Source organism: Lissotriton vulgaris, chromosome 1_1, assembly GCF_964263255.1.
Source record: "Lissotriton vulgaris chromosome 1_1, aLisVul1.2, whole genome shotgun sequence".
In the NCBI taxonomy this organism is placed as follows: Eukaryota; Metazoa; Chordata; class Amphibia; order Caudata; family Salamandridae; genus Lissotriton; species Lissotriton vulgaris.
Window position 1 is genome coordinate 408,863,278 of NC_141685.1, and position 23,012 is coordinate 408,886,289.

The window sequence follows — 23,012 nt, forward strand, 5'->3', positions numbered from 1 at the left end:
AATCTACTTGACTGAGTATTCATTACAAATGTTTTGCTGGATGAATATCATAGCACCATCACACACTGCTGAGCAGTTTCCACATGTAAGTGCTATACTCTTGCCCTACTGTAAACCACAATAGCTAATGAGAACGTGGTGAAATAGGGACATTCTGTGAATCTACTCTTAACCAAATCAATATAAGATACAGGATAGAACTATCATTATGCGACATAAAATATGCACATTATCTGCAAAGTTAAGAGGTACTTCTGAAATAGAATATAAAACACATATTGCAAAAATAAGAAGTACTTCTGAAATAGAATATAAAACACTTACTTGACAAGTTCTCTCCCCTCCGATTCAATAAAATATTCCACCAGCCACTGACAAGCTTCAAAACTTTTACACAGTAATGCTTCAATGGTAGCAATCCATTCTTCAGTGTCAAGCCTGGAACAAAAAAGAGTTACAAGCTATGGGAGATAAAAGTATGGAATTGTTTTTGAAAATCAAGCACAGATGTATAATTCTAGGGTCTCCATGACTTCAGGGGAAGCACTTGCAGGCTTACAGGGTGTCAGGCAGAAACCAAAAGCAGGGTAAAGTCCAGGTCCAGTTGCCACTGGTCAGCTGGCTACCTCCAGGAAAATGCTTTTTGCAGCTTGATGTACGAGTTACTTACCTTCGGTAACAATGTATCTGGTAGAGACAATTCTAGCCACAGATTTCTTCATGTAAAATTATTCCCAGGCGTGAGACTGGATCCGGATTTTTTTTTCCAGCACCCTGCGCACTGGGGGGACGGTATCACGCAACTCCGCCCAGGTGTTGTCCGCGCATGTGACATCAGTGAGATCACAAACTGTGAGATTATAGGAACAGTGTGCGAAAGAACAGAAAAGGAATAATGAGGAACACCACCATAAAGAGCAGTGCCAGGTACCGCAGTACCCAAAGGCAGGGAAAGAATAAAGAGCAGAGTCTAGCCCTGAGCAGAAACCCTGCAGTACAGAGATAGCCCCCCCCCGGAGACAAAGGACACATGTAAAAATGTCATGATAACATGTGGCAGGACTACAACCCCAACCAAAAACGAGCGGGGAACCAGTCAGGGACAGACAAGGAACAACAAAACTCCAAGACAGCCCCACCACAGAATGTGGCAACCCCCACAATGGAACCAAGGACAGAGGCACAGCCAAGAGACCCCAACCCAGAGGACAGCAGAGGGCCCAGAACCCCAGTAATAAAGGGAGGAGGGAGAGATGGGAGGGGGTGGGGTGGAAGGTAGGCCCCAACCTGGAGCCACCAGAACATAAGGGCACAGAAGCACCCACAAACCTATCCTCCAATGTGCCAAATGGGGAGTAAAGGAACAATTAAACAGGAGGGACATCCTGTCAGAAAGAGGGAAAGAGTGTACTCATAGAAGGCACAGCCACCCATAGGGGGGCAAGTGCAAAAGACTAAGCCAAAAGCCCTTGCAGAACGGGGAGGAAGGGCGGGCCGTGAAGGAATCTGCGGCTAGAATCGTCGATACATCGTTACCATAGGTAAGTAACTCGTGCATTTGATAGACTACTAGCTGCACATTACTTCACATAGAATAGATACCCTAGCCATACCCAAGTGGAAGGAGGGTCTGCAAGAGGACCCCACCCGCCGGGTCATAATAGAGGGTCCAACAGGGGCCGAGTCCCAAGACAGGACGAGGAGCCCCGTCCCCCCAGGCAAGGGGAACACCCGCCAGCAGAAGACAACCAACCCCAAAAGGGACGTGGAAAAAAGAAAGAAGAGGCAGCCTGTTTTTCACCCAGCAGGAGGAGCAAGACCAGGCGAAAGGAGGCCAATCACCCCACGCCCATACAAGGCAACAAAGCTCCGGTCAAGGCCAGGAAGAGGAGCCCCAAAGGAGAAGAGGAACCTAAAGACTCCAAGGAGAATAGGCAGAGACAAGCCAATCCCAGACAGAACGGCGTTGCCAGCAATAAACAGGCAGAAGCCTAAAAGCGTAACTAAAAGTCAACCAGGAAGAACCGTTCAACAGCCCGCAGGGACGGACTACGCCCGGAAAAGGAACAAGACGTCAGGGACCAACTTCTCCCACAAGGAGAAGGGGTAGAACCGGGTGCAAGGCCCACTGGAAGAAGCGGACAAGGCAGGATGACAGTCCAGCTAAAGCCCCAAGAAGGCACAACGGCGTATAGAAAACAATAGGCCAGCACCGGCAAGTTTCCCCAGACTCAGAGGACACCACAGAACGAAGCACCAAGAGCAGGACTGACTCCAGCCGAAGACAGAGAGCAGGAAGACGAAGAAGAAGAGTCCGGATACGCCCCAGTGAGGAGACAGCTCACACGGCCCAAAAAGAAGTGGGACGGGACAGGACCATAACGCCAGGCCACGGACAGCAGGCCAGACCAGGCAAAACAGCGCAGCAAACCCAGAGAAGAACACCCTGGGGCGGAACTTAAGCTAGTCCAAGACATCAGCAAGAAGATTGCATCTGCAATATACTAATACGCTACCGAGAGCAGAAGCCCACAGGCGTCCCCAGCACATAACAGGGCTATATAACAGCCACCATTACCCTGTCTAGGGCAGGTCACGTCCCAAGACAAGGGAACCTCTTAGGAAAAAGCTTCCGCAGCAGAGGACAACAGAAAAGATCTGCAGCAAAAACTCTGCAGAAGGCTTACCAAGCAGCCACAGAGGAAAAACACAGAATGCCCAATTCCAGAGCCAGCATGGTGCAGAAAACCCAAAGCAAATACAAACAGTCAAGGAGGGCTGGCCGCAGCCAACAGAACCACAGTCCCAACAAAGAGGACTAGACTGGCCATTTAACACAAAGAAATTAGACTAGTTCCCTTGAGATATATACAGGATAAGCTAAAACTTAGCTTTAAAGCAACCAACGATAAAATCATGAACTAATACAATTCTAAACATAAGGTACACATCAATTTATTAAAGTAACAGAAATAAAAACAGTTTACATTTATACATCATACAATTACGAAGAAACAATTAAAATTTCAACTAATAATACAATCTATTGTGACCTGCACAATGCAACAGACAGACAAAAATGTGTTGTAAAACATAAAAAATTGTAAAATACAAGTGGTACATTCAATACTACAATTTCATCAGGACAACTAAAGATCTATACAGACGGGTAGCACCCACGCTTGCGGAACCAAGTCCTAATAGCTGTTCCATGATAACGCTGTACCATATACTCTTAAGTGAATTATGAACCTCGCGGTCAAATGCTAACTTTGGCATAGCATTATCAAAACATGTAGAGTAAGGTGTCATACGAATTGGAATACTACCCCCTCGCCAATTCTGGCGACGGGGGTAGCATTCCACCCTTCTAGAGGGACACGACATGTATGTAACTGTGAACCCCGGTTAAAGTTAACCCGAGCCTCAGCATCACAAAGGATGCTGCCACCACAGACACAAGTCTGACCTCCTGCTGCTGGGAGTCCTTCCAGCGAGGGAGGCTTGGACAAAGAGTTTCCTGCCTTGGGAGGTGCTAGCACCACCCCAGACAGGACTTTGTGTATTAGGTAGGAAAGGGCTGAAAGGAATGAGACATGCCTGGGGCACATAAGGTGTCCCTGTGCATACACCGGTCTGAACCAGTTCCTGGGGCACTCCAGCCCCAGAGCTAGCGCAAGACCGGACAAAGGAAAGGGGGTGTAACCACCCCCCTTCCTGGTCCCACCCAAGGAGGGATCTAGTTGTAGTGCAGCCCCCTTTAGCTGTATAAAGGTAGGAGCTGGCCCCATTCCAGATTAGATTAATCTTGACAACTTCCACAAAGAACTCTTGACCTTCGCCCTCCTGAATATCAGAAGACTGAAGAATCTCCCCTATGGTCAGGGAGTGACCATCCTGCTCTGCAGGCATCATCAAGCTCCTGTGCGGTTTGCTGCAAGTCCTTCCTTCCTGGAACCAGACGACCCAGCTCGACGAGACCCGGACCTCCAGACTCCTCTGACCTCTACCCACATCCACAGCACAGCTGGGACCCGTGGGTGCGACGAGCAACTTGGAGACGGCCATCTTGAAGAAACCTGCACAGCGCTTCCAGCACGACCGCCGAGGGATCCTCGAGTGAGTGCACTGGGGGCATCATCAAGCTCCTGTGCGGTTTGCTGCAAGTCCTTCCTTCCTGGAACCAGACGACCCAGCTCGACGAGACCCGGACCTCCAGACTCCTCTGACCTCTACCCACATCCACAGCACAGCTGGGACCCGTGGGTGCGACGAGCAACTTGGAGACGGCCATCTTGAAGAAACCTGCACAGCGCTTCCAGCACGACCGCCGAGGGATCCTCGAGTGAGTGCACTGGGGTCTGAAAAGCCCCACACCGACGGAGCTCCTGCATCAAAGACCAGCCCCCCAGCATCCACGTGATCTGCGTGGGACCCTTTTGCCTGGTTGCTGCTTTTCCTGTTGTCTGGTCACTTGCCCGCTGGCTAGCAACCTCTGAGACGACGACCCGAAGATTTCAACACTGCTGGTCTGGTCCCCCAGACTGGCCCTTGCTTACTTGTAAAAGTGAGGCACCCCGGACCCTCCTGGTCCGCACCAGACGCCATCTTTGCTCCACCGCGTGGCTTGCACTTGCCAAGGCCTGTTGACCAGATCGACGATCCAACACCGCCAACAGCAGCAGACTACGTGGGACAGCTCGTGCCTCCAGCCTGGTCGTGAAGAACAGCTCCTGGTCCGCGCAGCTACAGAGAGAAGCGTCCCTTCTTCCACCTGATCGCGGCGACAGCATCTGGTTCCCTCCTGGTTCCAGCACCGTCACTGGCTAGTGACCGAGACTCTGTCCCCTTCCCTTTCAGGACTTCTTCTTCCTAGTTCCATCCCTTGAACCACCGGACTCCTCCATCTGGCTGCCTGCCAGCAACTACTTGTTTCAGGCTTCATCAGGATCAACGCAGCAAACCCGACACCACTTCAGCCCTATGCACCCGCAGCCTGTGGGTTAGGTAACTAATGCTTCAGGTGCTGAAGTAAGTGTTCACTATCCTAGTGTCCAGGTCAACTGTTGTTTTTCCTCCATCCAGCCGGGTTCGTCCGGAATCCGTAACTCTTTAAACTGTAGCATCCATAGACGTTGGCACGCACCTCTCGTGAGAGTTTCCACTCTGCACGTGAGTCCCGTGGGCCTCCTGCTCCTTACTTACCTAGTTGGTAGCGTAGTCCAGCCTCTGGATCTCCTTACAGTATATTCTTTCCTCGCATTCCATTGTTTCTAGTATATGGTTTGTCGTGCCCCTAGGGCACCATTGTAAATCGTGCAACTTAAACGTTTTTTTCCTAAGAGTTTGTCATGTGCTTAGCCCTCTGACCTCAAAGAGTTCAGAGGTGTATGTTAGTTAATAAATACTTGTTTATTTTCATAACAACCTGTGTGGTGTCCTTTCACTTGGTATTCAAGGGGTTATATGTGGTAAAACAGCTGGCTTCACATGCCAAAAGAGTTTAGCCTAAAGACTGCTTTTGTCCATGCTACCATTAGGATAACTGGTCTATAAGGCTGACTTACAACCAATCACCATAAGGGTTGTTTGGACTGATACAAGATGATCACTAGAACTAGTGAGCATCATATATCAGGCCAACTTCTCACAAGCACAATTTACCATATACTAAGTAAGTGGTATATGAACCACGACTCGGGAAAGGAGAAGTCCTAGGGCCTAGGGAATCGCTGGGGCTACACTATCTGACCCTTATGTTAGGAGTAGGTGGCCCACAGGCGGCGCATGCAGTGTCAGTACACTCACGCGAGAGTCAATAGAAAGTCAATGGGAACGTAAAAAGGAAGATTTAGGACACTTCCGGTCTAACTAGGATTACACAACTAACAAAACTAGACACTAGGATAGTCAATCCCTACAGGAGCATCGAAGTACTCGCGTTACCTCACCCACGGGCTGCGGGTGCATAGGTGTGAATTTGTGTAGGGTTTCGCCGTTGAAATCTATGGAGCCTGTGAAGAAAGATGCTGCAGCCGACCAGGAGAAAGATGTCCGGGTGGATCCAAGGGTGGATCGGAGTTGAAGAAGACCTGAAAGCAGAGGGGACAGAGCCTAGGTCACTAGCCAGTGACCGGGTGGAACCAGGAAGGAACCAGACGTTGTCGAGGAGCAATCAGGTGCTGGGGTGAAGCTTGTCTTTGCAGCCACGCGGACCAGGAGGCGTCGAGTATGACCAGGTGCTGAAGAGGAGCTGTCCCACGAAGGTTCTCGCAGATGGAGGGGTCGGCTTCAAGATCGGAGCCAACAAGCCTAAGCAAAGGCAACCCACGCAGGATACACAAAAGGCTTCTGGTGCAGACCAGGAGGGTCTGAGGTACTTTACCTCTTCAGGGAAGCAAGGGCCAGTCTGGAGCAACCAGACCAGCAATGGATTTTCAAGAGGATCGTCGCCACAGGGCTACTAGCTAACGGGCCAGCAACCGGACAACGTGTCGAGCAGAACACAAGCAGAAGGGCCCCACGCAGATCTCGTGGAGTGTGGAGGGCTGGTCTTCGGTGCAGATCTCAGTCTCGGTCTCAGTCCCTAGTGCACAGCTTCGAGGAGGCCTCAGGAGCTGCGCTGTTAGCAAGTTGAAGACTTTCCAAGTTGCCTGGTTCCACGGGTTCCGACGCCTTCCACGGGACTCAGCTGTGCTGGAGTCGTGCAGTGGGGTCAGAGAGGTCCGGGAGTCGAGGTCTTGTCAGGCTCTGTGCTCGGGTTCCGGCGGGAACGGGGACAAAGCAAGCCGCTGAGTTGCTGGATGGTGCCTGGTTGCCCCGGGTGGTCACTCCTTGGCCACAAGGGAGATTCTTCAGTCTTCAGCTCAGGTGAATGTCGAAGGGTCCATAGTTTCGTCTCAAGTCGATTCCAGGATTAATCTAAAGTCTCCTGGGTCAGCTCCTACCTTTATACAAATAATGGGGGCTGGTTTAATTTCTAGGTCCCTCCTGTAGGTGGGACCAGGAAGGGGGGTGGTTACACCCACTTTCCTTTGTCCAGTTTCGCGCCAGAGCTGGGGCTGAAGTGCCCCAGCAACCAGTTTGAACTGGGGTATGCATGGAGCACCTAGTGTGCTCCAGGCAGTGTCTCAATCTATTCCGCCCTCCCTGTCCCAATACACATCGTCCTGTCTGGGGTGGTGCTCGCACCTCCCCAGGAGGAAACCTATTGTCCAAACCTCTGTGACTGGAAGGATTCCCAGCAGCAGGAGGTCAGACTTGTGTCTGTGGCAGCAGCATCCATTTTGTGATGCTGGGGCTCTGGTTAACTTTAACAGGGATCGTTGGATTCAACATGTCTTCTCCCTCTAGAAGGGTGGAATGCTACCCCCGTCGCCAGAATTGGCGAGGGGGTAGTATTCCAAAGCGTATGACACCTTACACGACATGTTTGGATAAAGCCAAACCAAAGTTAGCATTAACCGCGAGGGTTATAATGCACTTAAGAGTAAATGGTATGGCAATATCATAGAAAAGCTATAAGGACATGGTTCCGAAAGCTGAAGACAGGCTCAGCTTGTGAGAAGTTGGCCTGATATATAGTGCTCACTATTCTAGTGATCACTGTGTATCATACCAAACGACCCTTATTGATGATTGGTTGTAAGTCAACCTTATAGACCAGCTATCCAAGTAGCGTGGACAAAAGCAGTCTTCAGGCTAAACTCTAGAGGGCGTGTTAAGCCAGCTGTTTTACCGTCACATATACCCCTTGAACACCAAGTGAAAGGACACCACACAAGTTGTTATGAAAATAAAGGATATTTATTTATAACAAGTCTACCCTGAACTCTTTATGAGTCAGGGAGCTAAGCACAATACAAAACTCTTACGAAAATACTTCAAGTTGCACAATTTACACAAATGCCCGAGGGGTACGAAAAACCATATACACTAAAAGTGGAATGCGAAATACTAGCAGGTATGTAACAAGATCCAGAGGCTTCAGGATCGCTAGGACTACACTACTGAACCCTAAGGTTAGGAGCAGGAGGCCTAGGGAGATCGGGTGCAGTGTGTGCACTCTCACGCAGGATGCGGGACAAGGTCTAGGGAGGCTAGTATTTCTAAAGTCACTGTTTTCGGACGAATCCGACTAGGTAGACTTAAAACGAAAAAGGATCTGGACACTTGGATAGTGAACATGCGTTGGAGCACTGAAATGCTCGGGTTACCTAGCCCAGGGGCTGCGGCTGCATAGGGTTCAAAAGACGTCGGGAATCCTCGTTGTAGTCTATGGAGCCTGAAAGAAGAAGTTGCTGGCAGGCGACCAGTGAAGATGTTCGGTGTGATCCAAACCTGGATCGGTGATGGAGACGACCTGAAAGCAGAGGGGACTCAGTTCTTAATCACTAGCTAGTGATTGTGTGGGCACCAGGATGGCACCGGATGAGGTCACCGCGATCAGGTGAGTGGGCGACGCTGGACTCTGCAGCCACAGGCAAGGAGGCGTTGTCAGCGACCAGGCTGGAGGTGCGAGCTGTCCCACGAGGGTCTCTGCTGTCGGCGATGCTGGAACCAGAATTGGAGCAACAAGCCTTGGCAAAGGCAAGCCCACGCAGTGGAGTCAAGATGGCGTCTGGAGTGGACCAGGAGGGTCCGGGGTGCTCCTCTTTTGGAAGGGAGCAAGGGCCAGTCTGGAGCAACCAGACCAGCGGTGAGAACGTCGTGGTACATCGTCAGGAGGGCCACTAGCCAACGGGCAAGTGACCGGACAACGTGGCAAGCAGCAAAGGGCAGAAGGGCCCCACGCAGATCTCGTGGATGCTGGGGGGCTGGACTTCGGTGCTGGAGCTGCTCTGGGTTGGGGCTTCTCAAACCCCAGTGCACTCACTCGAGGATCCCTCGGCGGTCGTGCTGGTTAAGCGTCGTGCAGGTTTAGAAGATGGCCGGTCCCTCAGGTCTCGTCACACCCACGAATCTCAGCTGGGCTGATGATGCAGGTAGAGGTCAGAGATGCCAGGGAATCCGGGTCTCGTCGAGCTGGTCAGTCTTGATCCGGAGGATGGACGTGAAGTAAACCGCGATGCTTAGGTGGTGCCTGCGGTGCAGGGTGGCTACTCCTTAGCCACAAGGGAGAGTCTTCAAAGAAAATCAAGAGTTTCTTTCGTGGAAAGTCGTTCAAGATTCAAGATTATCTAAAGGGGGTGGGGTCGCACACCACTCACTCACCAGCGGGATCGCCCCTAAGGACTATGGTCAGTGTAGTTTAGTATTCCGCAATGTATCCTTCTTCGCCATCCCTGGACACGTGTTTCGGGGTATTTACCCCTCATCAGCAGGGAATAGGCCATCTTCTTATCTTCTGGGGTTGCCGGTGGCTGCCAAGTATTGCCAGGTCTAGTACCACACAGGCGCGCAGGTGCGGGGTCCCAGGCTCGTCAGCCCGACAGCTCGAGGGAGCTTTAAACATTTCAAAAGGGGGTGGGGTCGCACACCACTCACTCACCAGCGGGATCGCCCCTAAGGACTATGGTCAGTGTAGTTTAGTATTCCGCAATGTATCCTTCTTCGCCATCCCTGGACACGTGTTTCGGGGTATTTACCCCTCATCAGCAGGGAATAGGCCATCTTCTTATCTTCTGGGGTTGCCGGTGGCTGCCAAGTATTGCCAGGTCTAGTACCACACAGGCGCGCAGGTGCGGGGTCCCAGGCTCGTCAGCCCGACAGCTCGAGGGAGCTTTAAACATTTCAAAAGGGGGTGGGGTCGCACACCACTCACTCACCAGCGGGATCGCCCCTAAGGACTATGGTCAGTGTAGTTTAGTATTCCGCAATGTATCCTTCTTCGCCATCCCTGGACACGTGTTTCGGGGTATTTACCCCTCATCAGCAGGGAATAGGCCATCTTCTTATCTTCTGGGGTTGCCGGTGGCTGCCAAGTATTGCCAGGTCTAGTACCACACAGGCGCGCAGGTGCGGGGTCCCAGGCTCGTCAGCCCGACAGCTCGAGGGAGCTTTAAACATTTCAAAAGGGGGTGGGGTCGCACACCACTCACTCACCAGCGGGATCGCCCCTAAGGACTATGGTCAGTGTAGTTTAGTATTCCGCAATGTATCCTTCTTCGCCATCCCTGGACACGTGTTTCGGGGTATTTACCCCTCATCAGCAGGGAATAGGCCATCTTCTTATCTTCTGGGGTTGCCGGTGGCTGCCAAGTATTGCCAGGTCTAGTACCACACAGGCGCGCAGGTGCGGGGTCCCAGGCTCGTCAGCCCGACAGCTCGAGGGACCCCGCACCCGCGCGCCTGTGTGGTACTAGACCTGGCAATATTTGGCAGCCACCGGCAACCCCAGAAGATAAGAAGATGGCCTATTCCCTGCTGATGAGGGGTAAATACCCCGAAACACGTGTCCAGGGATGGCGAAGAAAGATACATCGCGGAATACAGAACTACACTGACCATAGTCCTTAGGGGCGATCCCGCTGGTGAGTGAGTGGTGTGCGACCCCACCCCCTTTTTGAAATATTTAGCGGGCTGACGAGCCTGGGACCCCGCACCCGCGCGCCTGTGTGGTACTAGACCTGGCAATATTTGGCAGCCACCGGCAACCCCAGAAGATAAGAAGATGGCCTATTCCCTGCTGATGAGGGGTAAATACCCCGAAACACGTGTCCAGGGATGGCGAAGAAAGATACATCGCGGAATACAGAACTACACTGACCATAGTCCTTAGGGGCGATCCCGCTGGTGAGTGAGTGGTGTGCGACCCCACCCCCTTTTTGAAATATTTAGCGGGCTGACGAGCCTGGGACCCCGCACCCGCGCGCCTGTGTGGTACTAGACCTGGCAATATTTGGCAGCCACCGGCAACCCCAGAAGATAAGAAGATGGCCTATTCCCTGCTGATGAGGGGTAAATACCCCGAAACACGTGTCCAGGGATGGCGAAGAAAGATACATCGCGGAATACAGAACTACACTGACCATAGTCCTTAGGGGCGATCCCGCTGGTGAGTGAGTGGTGTGCGACCCCACCCCCTTTTTCAAGATTATCTAATTTGGGAAGGGGGCCCGCTCCTACCTTTATTCTAAGAAAAGGGGCTGGCACGCGACTAGGTCCTGCCCATGAGTGGGACCAGGAGGGGGGTGGTTACACCCCTCTCCCTTGTCCGGACTTTCCCCAGCTCAGGGGCTGGGGTGCCCCTGGAACTGGTTTGAGCCGGCATATGGACAGTGAGCACCGGGGTGCCACTTGCAGTCACCTTCCTCTCAGCCCTGCCTACCTGGGATACACAAAACCCTGTCTGGGATGGTGCTAGCACGGCCCCTGACAGGAAACCCTTTGTCCAAGCTCGCCTCGCTGGAAGGACTCCCAGCAGCAGGAGGTCAGACTTGTGTCTGTGGTGGCAGCATCCATTTTGTGATGCTGAGGCTCGAGTTAACTGTAACCGGGGTTCACAGTTACATACATGTCGTGTCCATGTAGAAGGGTGGAATGCTAACCCCGTCACCAGAATTGGCGATGGGTTAGTATTCCAATTCGTATGACACCTTACTCGACATGTTTTGATAAAGCGATACCAAAGGTAGCAAATAACCGCAAGGATTATAACGCACTTAAGAGTATATGGTACGCGTTATCATGGAACAGCTATTAGGACTTGGTTCTGCAAGCTGCAAACGGGCTCAGCTCATGCCAGAGCACCATCTCACATAATTCCAAGCACTCTGCCTTCAGGATTGATAAGGCCTGCCATAGGTGTGACTGATAGGAATCTATGTGTCCATTTTAGGGTGAGATATAGGAATACTATATCTAAAGCAAAGGATGATTACACCACCTTGCCCCAGCTGTCGTGCAGCCAGTTGTGTCAGTTTTGGATGGCCAGCCAGGGGTGGCATAATACATGCTTCAGCCCCTGGTGGCCCTGGGTACACCTATGCCCTGGGTACCTAAGGTACACTGTACAGGGACTGATAAGGTGACTCAGTATCCAATTAGATATGTACCTAAGGTACATGGAATCCATTTTACAGAGAGAGCAGTGGGCCTGGGGCCCTGAATAGCAGGGTCCCAGGTCAACTAAGTCGAAAAACCAGCAAAACACCAGGCACAAAGTTGGGGGCAACCATAGTCAGATATCCACCTTCCTACACAGCTCATGCTAGAGCACCATCTCACAAATAACCAAGCACTCTGCCTCCAGGACTGTTAAAGCCTGCCGTAGGAGTGACTTATAGGTTACTATGTGTCTATATATAAGGTAGGTATAGGGATGCTATACCTAAGCAAGGGGTGATTACACGCCCTTGCCTCAGCTGAGTGATCAGCCAGTTGTGTCAATTTAGGTGGCCAGCCAGGGGTGGCATAATACATGCTGCAGCCCCTGGTAGCCCTTGGATGCACCTATGCCCTGGGTACCTATAGTACACTGTACAGGGGCTCATAAGGTGACCAATATCCAACTGGAGATGCATCTAGGGTACATGGAGTCCATTTTAAAGTGAGAGCAGATAACCCGGGGCCCCGATTAGCAGGATCCCAGGCCAACTAAGTCGAAAACCAGCTAAACACTAGGCAAAAAATCTGGGGTAACCATGGTCTGGTATCTATTGCTGTGAAAAACTTACTGCAGCAAAAATGTCCAGCTCTAGTCAAAATCCTGGGGTGGAATTCAAAAGGTTAAGAAACTGCAGTAAAAGTATCCATCAGAACGGAAATTGATAGGCCGCCAACCCAGATTGTAGCTCTTATTGTAAATACTGAGAAATGATATAGCATTTGAATTAACTGTGCCAATGCTGATTCTGAGCAAATCCATGAGATAAAAGAATTGATTTAGTATTTAACACATTTGTTTTGCTCACAAATCTAGTATCATTGTACATACAGTTAATAAATCAGAAAACTGGGTATATGGTGAACTGTCTATTATCCAGGTGATGATCCGCCACACTGTATCCATCAATGAAACTGTACCGGTCACTGAAATTGTGGCCCAGAATTTTTTTTTGATTTAATGACTGCATCTATATGGGTTTTTCTTTTTATAGGATGTTTTTCTGCTATTACATAATTCTGTTCTTTAGTCCTCAATATCAAGGCACAGTTCTACCGCAGAGCCAGTTCTTGAATGACGACGCTCCTTCATCTCGCCGGCCGAGGAAATTCAAAGACCTATTTGACTTCTCTTTCTCGTGTCAAGACTTACTCGAATGTCCCGAGGATTTGGAGTGCGATGAGGTACTTGGACTCGAGACAGCTCAACGGACCTTCCCCTCGAGCAGGAGTGTCACAGCGTTACTCACCGAGACGCCATGAGCATGAGGGACCCCTTCTGCAAGGCCTTAGGATTCATGGCGCAGCAGTTGAGCAAGACTTCGGATCATGGTTGAGACACCACAGGCGTACAAGATGCAGATCCATCATAGGTCAATGACAGGCTCAGCAGAGCTTGAAGCCGACTTTCCTGGAGGACATCCCTGCCACACCAGGAGGAAAACAAACTCAAAAACAGTTGCTAAAAGTTGAAAAATTCCAGTTAAACAAACTGAAGGAATAGCTCTTCTCTGGATCAGTGCTGGCCGGCGCGGAAAAAAAACTACTGAAGTCAGTGCGCCTAGGTGGCATCTATATAAGTGCCGTGGACGTTACTTCTGGCGTGGACGAAGCACGTGGAGACGGACGCCACCAACTACCAGCGCACAGGAGTAATTCTAACAAAAAATTTGCCTAATCCAGTCTGATGCCGGGGAACTTCAAAGGTAAGGATTCTGCAGCTAAAAGTCAATCAGATAATCACCTTTCTGTAATACTTTTTGTATTAATGTGTGGCCCTATTAACTATGAGATTTTCATACCAATATTAGGCCAGTGCAAATTGGTGCTGTACGACTCCAGACGTAGATCTGCATGGCTCTAGAAGAAGTGAGATAATCTGTGCAATTACAGGTGCCATGGGCATCGCTGCTGACAGGTGCATCACATTTTTCAGCACCCCGCAGAAGCTTACAAAAGTATTTCGAGGGCTAAAGTAAGAAGTGAAAAATATAGAGGATAAAAGACAATTAATCACACCATCAGCTATCGGAGAGAGATGATACTCTTCCGCATCTACATATTTACTCTAACAAATATTACAGAATATAAGGAATTAGTTAATCTAAAGGATACTCTTTCCCACAGACTACTTACGTGAACCAATCTCGGCAATTTGTAGAAGTAGTTCAGCTGAATTAGTAGGCTCTGAAAAGAAGTTCTGATGCACAAATCTGCAAAACTGTGAATCTGCCTTCAACATGGAATCTAGACAATAGCGCTTGGGGACAGATAGCAACAAAGGACAAGTAGCTATCTGATCAGCAAAGTTCAAGGGAGTCCAAGATTTACGGGGTGATTTAAATACTTTTCTCTCCTTTCAGAAACCCCATGAAAATCTTAGCCTTTGTTTCCCGAATGCTTCTGTGGTGCATACGAGGATGTGTCACCCAACACTACTGTGTGCTTTTCCAAGGAACCACAAGCATTTCCAATGCAGGATTATTCTAGACATTTCTTTGAGATATTTCCTGTAGGTCATAAAGAGGAAGCCTTTGAAACAGACCTTGTCATGGAAAAAAAACGAAAGCTGGCAAAACAAAACAAAGAAAGTAAACTGTAAGGTGCTGACCCCTTCAATGTGAATTCTGAAAAAACATCACCTCCAATGCCTGTGGCACCTTATACTCCATCTACTAAGCTACTTCCTGTGCTGTTTAGAAGATCTGTGATTGGAGACGCCCAGTATCATCTGGCACAAACACTTCATTCCCCCCCCCCCCCAAAAAAAACAAGAAAAAAAACGGTATTCAGTCTGGTGCCTGGAAAGGTTTCACAAAGAATCTACAGTTATTAGTATCCATTAAGAGTATTTATCATTGTCCCTTAACATTATGTACTAGTCGAACAAGCATACACTATAAACACAAAGTACAGATTGGGATTACTAATAGAAAAGGACTCAAAAGGGACCATTATCCTAGAGAATGCTCAGGTAGATATACCCTTGAATCCATAAATATCTCACTGTGGACATTTTAAATGAGGCTCTTAAAAAATCTCCCTATTATTTGTACATAGAAAGATCAATTTCAGTCACCTAATGGCAAAAATTACCAAATTTTCCACACTGCTAAATGTTCACTTAAACACACCACTCACTACACTGAGGGCATTTCCTGGAACTTCAGGCTGTTCTGAACATGTCTGGAAGTAAATGTAAATGTATGTAAATGTATGTATACTTGTAAAGCGCACTATCACCTTTCAGGCATCCTGGCGCTGTATACCGCTGTGGAACCCTTCCTGGCTTTCCCTGTGAGATGCCCCCTACTGGGCACCCTCAAGTTAAATCCTGGCATCCCAGCGCTTTTGGGGCCGTTGTGGAGATTAAGCAAGCTATTGCCCAGAGTTGCAGAGTGGGACCCATGATTAGAGTAGGCACCGAGGCGAGAATTATCGAGTCCGTGGACATTGAGCCCAAGACTCTGCCGTGTCGGGAATTGAACCCTGGTCCCGGGTCAGACCTCTGCATCAGGGTCTGTCGCTTCAAACCAGTGAGCCACACTTCTTTGAGTTTTATGAAAATGTCATTTTACTATCTGTATATACAAGAATTATTAGTAACTTTTTGATGTTGGGCATGAACAGCTTTCCTAAACACGAAAGTGACATAAACTTGGATTATTTTACCTTTACTTTTTGTGACTAGATTACTCCAACTGCCCTGAGCATGTAGAAGGCTTTGGCTCCCAGTCTCAGTAAGGTCTTAGCCTCTAAATTGTGAGTCATTCATTTAATGGCAGGTATTTGTATAGCATAGACCTAGCAAAATCATTTACATATGTGGTTGGATGTCAATAGCTTGAAACATAAATAAGCTAGAAAGAATGCTAGCCAGCAGTACCCTGACATGTTTGAGTTAACAAGTTTTGCCAAGGTACGTCTCCAGAGTCCACTCCTGCTGGTACCAAAGCATGGACTATATTAAGAAAAATGTTTGAATGTTGTTGAAACACATAGTGCAACAGAATGAATAAAATCTATACTGTGACATAACCGCTCGCTAAACAGATATTACTGTAGGCATGTTAAAATATATATATTGTACAAAAGAGCGAACGGGTGAATTAAAATCCCTCTTCCACTTTTCCACCTCTAATGGCCACAGGGTGAGTCACTCCTGACATGCTGGTGGCTGTCAATAGAATATAATCAACTTATGTTTCACTAGCAGCATGGGCAAATCTACATGGTACTTCAAATTCTGAAGACATTCTGGAGTAAATAAGTCATATTGTGCATTAGCTAGCCTTACAACTAGGTTCTTCCTCCTCCGGTGTGAGTATTTGCAAGATTGTTGGCCCCTATACACATCAAGCAGGATGCCCCATGGAAGCGACTGTATTCACCTTGCAAACCTTGATTCTGTAGCCTGCTACATGCTAAAAAAAAAAAGAAATTACACCACAATAACATGTCTTCTAAAAAGAAATATCACTTCTGATGTTGAGCAGGCCTGCAGTTAGCTATCAGACCCTGGTATTATAATTTGCACTCCCACAACATGGCATCATGTATAGATTTCACATTCTTACCTTAGTTTTTTCTTTGTGCGCAGATATGTTTGGAAGAGGAACTGGGTTGCAAGTTGTAAACTCAGTTTCGCCATTGTTGGGTAGAATGGGTGTTTCAGCTTGGTCTGCAAAACATCAATTGCACTTTAATCACTTACTTTCAAATCTGGTTTATCAATACATACATTTTTTTGATTTTGATTGGGATTTATAGAGCGCGTAGCTACCCTAGGGCATCCCAGCGCTAGTGATCAAAGCTCCAGCAAGGTGGAGAAACAAGGGAGAAGTGATCAGGGGAGATTTTAGGGGAAGAGCAAGGTCTTTAGTCGCTTCCTGATCCTGAGGTGGTAGTGTTCTTGCCTCAGAGAGAGTGGGAGGGAGTTCCACAGTCTAGGGGCATTGTAAGAGAACAGGAGACCGCCGGTTCTGGCCTTCCAGATTCTGGGGACGTTTGCGAGGGATAAGGAGTTAGATCTTAATTGTCTACTTGACTGGTGCTGTGTCAGAAGTGGTCTGAGGATGGGGGGGCCTTCATTGTGCATTATTCTGTGGGCAATGCACAGGGTCTTGAAGTTGACCCGTTCTTTTACATTTTTCTACAATCTCTTCCGCTCTTTCAAATTACAAAACATTTATCCCCATGAAACAGTGTTACCATGAAACCAACATTTAACAATATCCAAACTGGGATACTTTAACGCCACCTGCTTTCGTAGGTCAACACAGCCAGCTTCGTATACAATAAAATCACTTAGTGCACCAAAATCAGTCAACGCTACCTCAACATAGACATCATCAATAACCTGTAAATTATCTAAATAATCCAAACATCCTATGGTCTGATTCTCCTGGGGGCCTTTCTTGTTTGAAAATGTCACAAAAATTACAAGTAGGTTTAAAACTAAAAGCGGATTAGACATCATGGGCGTATTACATAAAGTGCCCTGGGGGCGCAACGGCCGCTTCGCGCACCCCCGGGGCACTTTGGTATTACTGAAGGGGCCGCAGACTTTTGCGCAGTCCCTTCTGTAATACCAATAGAATCTGCGCACATAAAATGCCCCATGCAAATGAGGGAATCCCTTTGCCTCTGCGCCATATTACAGACGCTGGCGCGGAGGCAAAGAAGCTCTAAGGGGGCGCACTGTGAATGCACCCCCTGACAGCAGCGCTCTGGAGAGGGGAAAAGGGAGTCACATGGACTGCCCAGACATCCCCTTGCCGGCGGGTGCGGTCACTGCCTGCACCCGCCTGCAAGGGGATCTCTAATCCCCTTCAAAAGGGCAGGCGGATTGCCGCCTGCACTGTAAAAAAACAGAGCAGATGTAAAGAAGCTGGTACATTTTTTTTTTACTTTATTTTTCAGTTTTGATACACAAAGATCAAGAAAGCAGTACTATAGCGGTACATTGTTAGGCGTTCCATTATACAACAATGATATACTGTGATGTACACGTCGAAACATATGGCGTTAGTAGAAATAGTCCATCTGTCAGATCAATACAAATCGCTAAGAGCCAGCTAACACATCACGAGTTCAAGAACCTTAAGCATCTTCCCTTCTACAGGTATAACCCCCAAATGCATAACCTGTGATCCGGAGGCGTCCTGGAGGACTGCGCTGCACTTAGATATGAATACAGTATACAACATCAACAGGAGTATCCTACCCACCAACCGTTCATTTAGCTCACCCCCTCTGGAACAATGCCACTCTCGACCTGTGTATCAGAGTCTCTGTTTTGCTGAGCTATATACTCCCTGTAAGGGTCCCAAATGTATTTAGGACCAGAGGAGCTGGGCATCAGGGATGTGTAAACTTCACAATTCACATTACAATACGCTAGGCATCGGAGCCACATCTGTAGTGTAGGTCCAAGCGCTGCAAACCTCCTCACTTTCTTGGGGAAGTTAACCATGTAGCCCAGTAGTGCGATTTCCGGGGTGGGGGTCAGAGACAGGGAGATCATGTCTCTAAGTGTTGCATGTACTTGCTCCCAATACAGGTGATTCTGGGGCAAGTCCAGGTCAAATATGCAAAATCTGCGTGGGGGCTGAGCATTTCCAACAATGATGTGGCCTAGATGGGTCTATCCTATGTGACCAGGCGGGCGTGAGGAACATTCTACGAAGGAATTTAAAATGCAGGAGCTTGTGCTGGCTATTGAGGGACACCTCCTTCCTAACTCTGCAACACTGTTCCCATTGGTCCTCTGAAATGGGCCGGCCTAAGTCATGTTCCCATGCTGTGCGAATTTTCACGTCCGTGAAGGGGCAGGCAGAGATGCATACCTTGTACATTTTCGATATCAAATGAGCGCCCGTTTAGCTTTTTAATAACTAACGTTAATGGAGCAGTAGGTTCGGGCGCAATGGGAAATGTGGGACAAGTGGCTCTCAGTAGACAATGCATGCGCCTCAGTATGAAGGCGTCCATGAAGGAGCGGTCTTGGAACTGAACATCCACTGTCAGCGAAAAGACATGCTCTTTTGGAAATAGGTCACCCACCCTTTGGATCCCAAACTTAGTGTGCGTTGTACTAATGTTTCGCCCGTAATGGCGAGCCATGAAGGGTTAGGGAATGGTAGAGCCGATGAAAACAATAGGTCCAGTCCTAAAAATCTCCGCAACTTCACCCACGCCCAGCTAGTGATGGAAAATGTCTGGATATCTAGTGGGTCCCTCGGGATCCCTTTGGGTAAAACAGTGGATAACTTCTGCAGAAGCACCAAATCGGCTTCAGGTCGAAAGTAAGGGATCAGAGCGTCCGGGTAATATCAAGAAAAGGAATAACTGCACTGTGCCGTTAAATTATATAAATACATATCGGGGACACCAAAACCACCCCTCTCGTAAGGAAGAGTCAGAGTCTGCCAGCTTACCCGTGGCCTCTTGCCACCTCACACTAATCTTATAAGATGTTGTTTCAGTTGTAAGAAGAAAGACTGAGTGAATGGGAATGTTATTAAAAAAGTATAAAAACCTCAGAAGGACTACCATTTTAATAATGGCAACTCTGCCCGCCATTGACAATGGGAGACAAAGCCATTTCTCTATTTGTGATTCCAATGAGCTAACCGCCCTGCCATAATTTAACCTGATGATAGAGGCGGAGTCCATGTGTATGTGGACACCAAGATATTTGACCGTGTCTTGACACCATTCGAGTGGATACTCACAGGCCCAAGGGGTAGTACTGCGTGTTAGCGGGAAAATCACAGACTTGTGCCAGTTAATACCAAGTCCAGAAAAACGTCCGTACCATAGGATCTCCCTGATAATTGGTTCTACGTTAAGTTGTGGGTGCCTCACATATAAAATAGTGTCGTCCGCATAAAGGGACACTAGCAAAGGACCAGTTTTAAACTGCAGACTGCGCTGTAAGTGACGCTCCTGAAAATGTCTGATCAGCGGGTCCATTGCCAAAATAAACAATAAAGGGGAAAAGGAGCAACCCGGTCTCGTGCCGCGACACAAGAGAAAGGGTTGGGATATCGTTCCGTTAAGACGCAGTCTGGCGGAGGGCCCAGTGTACAAGAAGGAAGTGGTGGAAACAAATCCCTCGGGCATACCCATGCGACGCATCACCGAAATAAAAAAGGGCCATTCTAATGAATCGAAGGCCTTTTCAGCGTCAAGCAAAGCCGCATCTGCTGGAATCTCGGGGTCTATCCTATGAATTACTGCAAACAGGGTCCGGAGGTTAAGTGAAGTGGAGTGGAGTGGAGTGGTGGGGGACAAACCCAGACTGGGTCGGGGATATAATATATTCCATTAATAAAGAAAGACGGATTGCGATCACCGTGGCCAATATTTTATAATCCAGGTTTAATAGTGAAAGGGGCCTATACGAGCCACATAGCGAAGGATCTTTACCCGGTTTAGGGAGCAGAATGATGACAGCTTCTCTAAAAGTGGGCAGGAGAATACCCTTCTCCAACACTTTTGCATAAACTTTTATCAAACGTGGAACCAAGGTATCTTTGTATGCCTTGTAGAAATCAGCAGATAACCCATCCAGACCAGGCGCAGACAAACCCCGGAGTGCCTCGATGGCTTCCGTAATACTATCCTGGAATATAGGAACCGCAAGAAAATCCTGCATGTATTTCTCTAGATAGACTAACGCAATTTCAGCTAGGTAATCCTCCTGAGCGCTGAGATCATTACTTATCCTGGAGGTGTATAGGGTTTTAAAGTGGGACAGGAATGTATCGCAAATCTCTGGAGTGGAGTACACCAACTGGTCATCTGGACCTCTTATGTCGGTAATATAAGCTTTGCTATAAGAGGGGCGGAGGATATTTGCTATTATTTTGCCAGGACGCTCACCTTCTCCGTATCTCCAGGCCATGTGGTGCTTACCCAGAAAGGAAAATGCTACTTACCAGTATGCATCTGTTCTTGGCATGTAGAGCTGCAGAGTTGTACACTATGCATTAGATCGCCCCCTGGTATTGGGCGCAGATGATTGCAGGTTGTTGTCTTCTTGGAAGAAGTCTTTGTAGTCACGAGATAGGTGACTCCTCCCTTGGACAATACTGGGCATGGGCATCGGCTCCATCCTTAGATTGTTTTTCGCCATGATGGGAAATGATGGAGTTAGTAGTAGTAAAGAAAAAAGGATGTCCATGCGCGTGCAGCTAAGTAAGATGAAAAACTGGAACGGATACAAGTCCCGGGGGAGGCGGAAGGGCGTGTACAACTCTGCAGCTCTACATGCCAAGAACAGATGCATACTGGTAAGTAGCATTTTCCGTTCGAGGTATATGAGCTGCAGATTGTACACTATGCATCGATTGTGCAGCAGTGTCTACCTTAGCGGTGGTCACCTGTATCCGTTGCAGTAGTTTGAAAGAGAGTTCTAAGGACAGCCTGGCCTACTGCAGCTTGCTGCTTGGCTTGCACATCAACACAATAGTGTTTCGTGAAGGTGTGTGGTGTAGACCATGTTGCTGCCTTGCATATGTCCTCTAGGGGTATGTTTCCTAAGAAAGCCAAAGAGGCTCCTAGATTGCGAGTGGAGTGCGCTCTAGGAGGAACTGTTAATGTACGTTTAGCTTTAATATAGCATATTTGTATACACTTTACAATCCACCTTGCAATCCCACCTTTTGAGATAGGGTTGCCTTTGTGTGGAGGAGAGAAAGTTACAAACAGTTGTTTTGTCTTTCAAAAGGATTTAGTTCTATCCATATAGTAGAAAAGAGCCCTTTTAACATCTAATGTGTGTAAAGCCCTTTCTGCTACAGAGTCTGGGTTTTGGAAAAACACAGGCAACTCTACGGATTGATTTAGGTGAAAAGGAGTGATGACCTTTGGAAGAAATTTTGGATTAGATCTAAGAACCACTTTGTTAGGATGTATTTGAAAAAATGGTTCTTGTATAGTGAAAGCTTGAATCTCACTTACTCTTCTGAGAGAGGTAATGGCAACAAGGAAAGCTGTTTTCCATGTTAGGAATTGCAGTTCACATTTATGTAGAGGCTCGAAAGGGGGGGGCCCATGAGTCTTGTAAGGACAAGATTCCGGTTCCACACATGAGAAGGTGGCAATCTGGGTGGGATTATTCTTTTTAATCCTTCCATGAATGATTGCAGGTACTCTGAAAAGAAACAGATGTTGCCTGTTTTGTAAATAGGCAGCAATTGTTGCAAGGTGCATGCGTATGGAAGAATATGCCAAATTAGACCTTTGTAGATGTAAAAGGTAACAAATGATATTTTGGATGGAAGCATCCAGGGGGGTCAATGTGATTATTTTTGCAATATATTCCCAATCTTTTCCATTTAGAGGCATAACACGCTCTGGTAGTGGGTTTCCTAGCCTCTTTAATGATGTTCATACAGTCCGGTGGTAGGTTTAGATAACCAAACTCTAAGACCTCAGGAGCCAGATCGCCAAATTCATTTGGTTTGGGTCTGGGTGTCTGATTTCTCCATGGTTCTGTGTTAACAGGGAGGTTGTGAGCTGTAACTTTTGATGTGGAACTAGAGAGAGATCTAGTAGTATGGTGAACCATGGTTGGCGTGCCCATGTGGGAGCTACCAGGATCAATGTGAGAGACTGTTGTCTGAGCTTGCGCACTAATAATGGAATGAGTGGGAGAGGCGGAAAAGCGTACGCAAATCTGCCTGACCAGTTCATCCATATCGCATTGCCTTCGGACAGTGGGTGTGGAAACCTGGCCGTGAAGGCTGGGCATTTTGCATTTTCGTGTGTGGCAAATAGATCTATGTGTGGGTGCCCCCACCTTTGGAAGAATGGCTGAAGAGCTTGTGGATGTAGTTCCCATTTGTGAATCTGTTGTGACTGCCGACTTAACAGATCTGCTATCTGATTGTGAACTCCTGGAAAGTGCTCCGCTAACAGATAAATGTTTTGAGGAATGGCCCATCTCCAAATGTTCT

General features: G+C 48.2%; 1 protein-coding gene across 3 annotated transcripts in view; it reads right to left on the bottom strand.

Annotated features, from left to right (window-relative positions):
- Positions 1-23,012, bottom strand: part of USP24 (ubiquitin specific peptidase 24) — a 1,909,144-nt gene that overhangs the window by 467,869 nt on the left and 1,418,263 nt on the right. For all 3 annotated transcript variants that reach the window (XM_086952711.1, XM_086952716.1, XM_086952707.1), the window contains exons 53-54: positions 16,623-16,726; positions 325-438 (exon numbers count right to left, since the gene is read on the bottom strand). In XM_086952711.1, the coding sequence (XP_086808837.1) occupies positions 325-438; positions 16,623-16,726 (218 nt within the window). The remainder of the gene's footprint in view (positions 1-324; positions 439-16,622; positions 16,727-23,012) is intronic.